General features: G+C 32.5%; 1 protein-coding gene across 2 annotated transcripts; it reads left to right on the top strand.

Moving 5' to 3' along the window:
• The first annotated feature begins 200 nt into the window (after positions 1 to 200).
• Positions 201 to 6,889, top strand: LOC134719551 (uncharacterized). 2 transcript variants are annotated; one of them, XM_063582544.1, is made up of 6 exons: positions 201 to 312; positions 1,698 to 1,877; positions 2,434 to 2,526; positions 3,432 to 3,673; positions 5,587 to 5,788; positions 6,419 to 6,889. In XM_063582544.1, coding segments are annotated over exons 1-6 (771 nt in total). In that variant the 5' UTR covers positions 201 to 260; the 3' UTR covers positions 6,421 to 6,889. The 2 variants fall into 2 exon arrangements, with proteins under 2 accessions (XP_063438614.1, XP_063438613.1); XM_063582543.1 differs by having other exon boundaries at positions 3,429 to 3,673; positions 6,419 to 6,887.

Below are 6,889 nucleotides of genomic sequence, written 5' to 3'. Positions count from 1 at the left end.
ATGAGAAAAGCTCACTTGGCCTTTTAGGCCAGGTGAGCTAAAAAGGAACTCTTACATTCCAGGTTTAAGAAATATAAATACATAGACAGACCAGCTGTACATATATCAATATATTTGTCATTCATTTTACGATATTGGACAAACTGATAACCTGTCAGACACCTGCTGATATTGATACTGAAGGTAAATAGAAGATTTGGTCTGGGGTTACCAGTTTAGGTAAACATTTGATAGCATTCACACCAGGAATAAATCTGAAGATGAAGGTTCTCTGTACACTACTATTTCTACAGTTTGCGTTGATGACAAAGGGTAAATACTCATCTTTTTATTCTCGGTAGTTGTTTCGGATTTGAACGACATCACATCGTTTTTCAATTCGCCTTTTCCGAATCAAAAGGACTATGGGTAATCTCATTGTTCGTACACCAAAATGAAATAACGTTACGTCATTGGTTGAATTTCTATTTTGTATCACGTTTTAAATCAATCACAACATTTTGATGTTTTACTCAGAATACATTAGGTAGGTAGCACTCCACAGTTAGAAAATAAAATTAAAAATGAGCCACAAAATGTTTTATCATCTTCTATTCCTTGATTTCTAATACATTAACCTTACTGTTTGTGTTGTACATGTGCATATGTATGTAATCAGTATCTTCCATATAATTGACTTTTCAAGTTTAAAAGGGTGACAAATAATTCCTTTTATGTGTATCCATGGCAACATTCTGCATTTATTTACAATAAAATATTGCAAAAAGGGGGGTAAACATGTCACATATCCCCTGAGTGATACCTTTTTAGAAACTGTTTGCATAGATCTTCCTAATGAGCAAATAAAAAATGGGTGTCTTTCGCCTCATTTTTTCGTAAAATCTAATCACAAAGTTCGTGACACAAAAAGTTGGAAAAAAACATTACAATAATTGCCGGACCAATGTATGGTATGGGCATGCAAATACGGACTGTCATACAGAAAACAGCCTATATTACATGCATTACATAATTTTGATGTTCATATAAACCCAATACGAAGGCTATTTTAGTACTCAGCTATCCAAAAATGAATTTTATTTCACACTAGCTCTCATATTTTAAAAATCCACAGGGGCCAAAATGCGAAACTACACATTTAACTGTGGAGTGTTACCTTAGATTCTAAAACGCCGACAAATAGGCAATCATTTACGGGGAGTAGCGTTTTTCTTTCACACTCAATGTATGAAACTAAGTATGCAAATGTATAAAGATAACAGAATAACAAAGTTATTAAAATATTAAATACCTCGTCAAACTACTCCTACAAACAATTACAGGTCTACTACGCGAAAGATGACGGTCATTTAGGGGTCTTTTATAGCTTACTATTTTTGCTGATGTGTTTAGCTCTTTGTTAAAGGCTGTACGATTACTATAAACGATAACTTTTTCGTCATTTGTTCTCTGATGGAGAGTTGTCTCATTGGAAATCAGACCACATCTACTTTTTTTTTATATCAAACAAATAAACAGCAAGAAAGCCTGTAATGCAATTTTAATATTGAGCTATATGTTAAAAAAAATGACCAACAATTTTTGTAGTATGTCAGTTTTATTTTATTGAACTTATACTTTTCGTTTATCACCCATATTTTATGTTTCTATTTTTAAAATCGTTATGCGCATCGTTTTCATCAAGCCATTTTCCCTAGGATTCTTATTTGATTTGACAAAAGACTCCGGTGAATGTAACAGCCTGAAACTCTTTTGTCCACCCGGATGTGCTTCGATGACACCTAGCGGATGCAAATGTGACTGCGCACACCATTTTGATCCATCGAATCCGGGAAACACTTTCAATGGTGGAAACAAAACTCCTAAACCAAATATATGTAAGTAATCTGTCACATGAAATCTCGTTTACTCCGTTTACTACTTATTTAATATATACTAAAAGTACCATTATAATGGCGCCTTAACTGGAAATATAACGTATTTTATAGTTTGGAGTTTTCTCAATCGTGAACTTTACCGATGCTCTTCTTTCTTAACTTTTACAGAATGATTCCAACAAAGTATATTTATTATAATAATGAGGCGACTATTGTTACACTAGTCCACTTTCCACTTATAATTAATGATTAACTTTATTTAAAAGTTTGTAGTAAACCGATACATGTACTTGTCAGTCAACCAACATTGGCGATACCAATCTAAGTGTTTCTACTAACATTTTTGTAGTAAACCGATACTTGTCAGTCAATCAAAAACCAAACAAAAAAGTCTTGGCGATACCAATCTAAGTGTTTCGAGTATCTTAACACTTCATGTACAAAAATTGCTCATTCAAAATAAACCACTTATATTGGAGTTTGATGATTTTAAGTTTGCCATATATTATATGTTACATGTAGTTACTCTTACAAATATACGACACACCCTCTTTAGCAGGAGGATCCTGTAACACTGACTGGAGAAATTGTCATCAACCATGTGCCACTAAATCTAACCCTGTGTCTGGATGTATAGAATGTAGCTGTCGTAAGTAGTACTTGTTAAAATGCTTTTACTATTATTATTGGTTGGATGTTAACTTTGGTGGATTTCATTGGTACATGTGAAACGGGATTTTAAATGTTCAACGATTTGTTAATTGTTGGCAATCCAGACTTTAGTAAAACCAAGAAATCCAAATAAATATCCATGAAAATTCAAGTTTTTCTAGGTCAACGACGGCTGTTACCCACGAAATTAAATGAGTCCACAGTAAAACAAATATATACTGTTACCGATATGATGTGATGATCTATCATAATTAAAATCGACAAATTTAGATCAAATTGAAGTTCGGACATAAGAATTACATCAAAACTTTGTGTTAGTCAACATACAAATTAATCTTTGCAAATTACAAAATGATAGCGATTAAGTATATTGTATAACCCAGTCAGTACTGCCTTTTAAATTAAATTCAAAAGGCAAGATAAATAGCACATTAAAAATTAAATGAAAATTGTACTGGCATTATAATTCCCTCAATACACTTGTCTTTTCATAAAAACACAAAATTTAAAACCATAAATTGCATATTTTTTCTTATTCAACTCTTGTGCAGTCCGACGAGTAACACAAGCACAAATTTGCTCACATCAATTTCACATGAATATCACTTGGTGTTTTTCATTATTTTAATCAAAATTGAAAATTTAAATGTTATTTGAATTATATTATATTTACAAATTCACGTAATCTTCACACGTAAAAAAAAGTATGTGATTTTCATGTTTCACATATAAGCTCGTTTGAGGAGAAATTAATGTGAATTTCACGGGAGATTCACATGGATTTAAATTCACGTGAAATTGATATGAACGAAATTTGCCTGTGTAGTCCCGTTCATATTTATAGTATCGTCGGTTCAATAGTCCAACTATGAATTTTAGCAGCAGTCCAAACAACCACACCAGTCCAAACACCTACACCAGTTGCTAAAATGTCTTCAAGAACAACAGAACATCACAACACTGTTCATTCAAATAGTCAACAGTCTTCTGCAATTTCTACAACAAGCAAACCTACAAGTATGTCGGAAACACAGACACTGCTGACGGCAAAACATACTTCAACCGCCCCACAGCCATTAGTTCAGTCAACAGAAATATCCACTAAAAGCAAAGTTAGCACAGAGGTACATTTTAATCGTTAAAGAGCATATGATTAAAGTGATATTTTGATACAAATGTAGTATATATAAAAAAAACGAATTGCAGTTTTAAGGGTTTGAGGGATTTACAAAGGGCTAAAAAAAAAACTAAAGAGGCTTCTAAAATACTACATGTCACTGTGTATAATAGAGAAAAGGAAATGATGGGCAACAAAAAATATAGAGAAAAATGGCATGAAACGGGAACATTGAATACTATTTCGACAAAACCATGAATTTTGGTTTAACTTTAAAACATAAATATCAAGCACTCTTCTGAAACATTATTGACTTGTAAAACCTCATATCGAACCGTATGCATTCGACATAATGTACTAAGTATGATATGCCTTCAGTTTGGGATCAATCGTGCATGTCTTCGGCATGTTTTGTCATTGAAACGAATTCAGTTGAACATGATCAAAAGTGAACACAACAGACCCATATCGTGTACACACTTGACACGCCAACATCTATTCTTATACAGTTAAAACGACTATTTATATTATGATGTTTGTAATATTTGATTAGGAGGATAGTTTGTATTATGCTATTCCACTTTTGGACTATTGCTCTTGCATATTTATATTATATTGAGGCCATAGAACCATCGGCAATCTTCGGAGGAAATGTCTATGGTTAAAATTAGGAGATAACTGTATTGTATTTTAAGCTTGGCCTTCGTAAAACGTAGATTTTACTGTCGCAAATTGAGTTTACCTAGCGACGCGGAGCGGAGATAGGTAAACGGATATTTGCGACAGTAAAATCAAGTTTTACGAAGGCCAAGCTTAAAATACAATACAGTTATCTCCATTCTAATGCCAAATATTAAAATAAATGTCATTTAATAAATATTTTGGCTTAAAAATGGCATAAATGAAAAAGTCCGCGAAACTGTTGCATTGTCTTTAGCATCTAAACAATGTGACGTCATGTGTTTACTCTGGATGTCAAACATGAATACTAAACATATTTTTACTTTTCGTACGCTTCAGAATGGTTTCAATATAGACTTAAAGAAGATTTTGAGGCTCAAAATGTGAATATCTTGTTTATTATTTTAGAAATTATTATATCCCAGAATTCAAAATGGTGGCTTTCTTAGTTACGGACTAGTAGAACGTTGATTCTAATGCAATTTGGATGTAACAATGTTTTTCATTGGCTAAAAGTTGCCGTCAAATCCACAGTTGACCAGGCGTAACTAAGGAGAGACCCACCAAATTTGAATTGATGAATCAACAAATGTTCGATTACTACCATATAATCGAAAATAAAACAACACCTACCTCGAATTCGCCGTTTTAATGTAATTTTATCCAAATTTGATGCGTACAAGTAACGTCATAACCGCCAGCTTGTAAGTTTTCATTTGTATGACGTCACGTTTAGCCATGTTGTCTTTGTGCCAAAATCATTCATGAAGATTCGCGAATTTTTTTTTATTTGACAAATTTAGACATTTTTTCAAGTTTTATCGTATTTTTTCTTTTTGTAGTGCATTAGAATCGGAATAACAGTACTGTAGTTGAAGAGTTGCCACCGTCAATTTTGATTTGACGGTCGCAAATCTCCGTTTTACTGTCTCCGCTACGCGTCGCCAGTAAAACTGCATTTGCGACCGTCAAATCTACAATTGACGGTGGCAACTCTTCAACTACAGTACTGTTATTCCTTAAATCTAACCCCTCAAAATATTTATCAACGTCCAATGAAAATTATCGTTACAAACTAATTGCATTAGAATGAGTATATTTATAGTTTTGTTTTTTAAAGCATGTCAAACTATATATATGTACATGTATCTTACAGTCGATTGATCAAAAGATAGAATTAGTGAAATAAGAACACGATAACACAGTTTAGACTTTTGATGATTTGTTTGTCGTTTTAAGATTAAATTCCCGGATGTCTTCACCACCCCACATGTACCTGCACCGGAAGTAACGAGTTACCAAACAACAAAAGGCACCACTCTTCATATGATTGTATGTGCCGAAGTTTTCGACTGTGATTTAGAATGCTATACAGGATATTCTACGGATGATAGTGGATGTCCTTTGTGTAAATGTGCACCTCTTCCCACAGGTTTCGTTTGTAAGTTTTTAATGTAATATCTTATATTAAAAACTTGTTTTTCACACTTAGCACTTTCCAATGCAGTATTAAACCTTAAAGTTGTGTCTGTTTTCTTAGAAATATTAATATTTTCAATTGATTTCAATGACAAATCAAATTTACTTAAGAATTGAATGCTTCTTTTTGTAAATTTCATTGGGTTGTAAAAGCGGTCAACCCAAGTACATTCGCGTTTCATTCTAAAAATGTGCGCACGGTCAACGCTTTTACAATCCTATAGAATTACCTAAAGGAGCATTCAATACTCATGTCTTATAATTACATTTTTTTTCGATATGAAAATGAAAATCGATTTTTATCATTTATTTCTTTTTAAAAATAATCTGTGCACATTTTTGTGATAGCACGTGTCATCATGAATGTTAAACTTCATTGAGATATGAAGGTGAATTTTAGTTTACGCACAAGCGTTGTTATCCAATCAAAATAAAGGAATCCTCTAAAACATACATGTAATGTACAAATGTAGTTAAAAAATGATTTATTCTTGGAAATTAATGAACGGATAAATATGTTTTATAATCTTGTGTATTATCATTTTCTGTAAATATGGCAAATACATACCATTCTTTTTTTCTTCTTTTTCAGAAAATAACACAGATACAATAAACGGAAAATATGACCTTATTGTTCACATTATTGACCTTTGACTTTAATGGATACATTAAGTTGTCTTTTCGTCAGTCATACCAAATCATCTAATATGACAGTATTCGCATTTGTAAAAAATCTTTTGGGTCCTAAACGTTCACTATTGACTTACCAAACATGTGGGTCGACCCTACCAACTCCAGAAACGTTTTGTGCATATGGAATAACATTTCCTTGCTACTATATCTAGATCAGTTATATTTAGTTAGTTAATAATTAATCGCTCAAGAACAAAGATATGTGAGTTTGCGTAAATGTAATCTGTACAAGGGACACCATCACTCAGTCTAGCATTACAACATTGAGGTTTTATGTGGAACCAAAATATTTCTCATCACTAGTGAAAAATCTGTTCTCAGCAAATAGTTATTGGTCGAAATTTATCTTGGTATCTTCTGAATTTTATAT

This window comes from Mytilus trossulus, chromosome 5, assembly GCF_036588685.1.
Source record: "Mytilus trossulus isolate FHL-02 chromosome 5, PNRI_Mtr1.1.1.hap1, whole genome shotgun sequence".
NCBI lineage: Eukaryota > Metazoa > Mollusca > Bivalvia > Mytilida > Mytilidae > Mytilus > Mytilus trossulus.
This window is presented reverse-complemented; position numbering and strand designations above follow the sequence as displayed.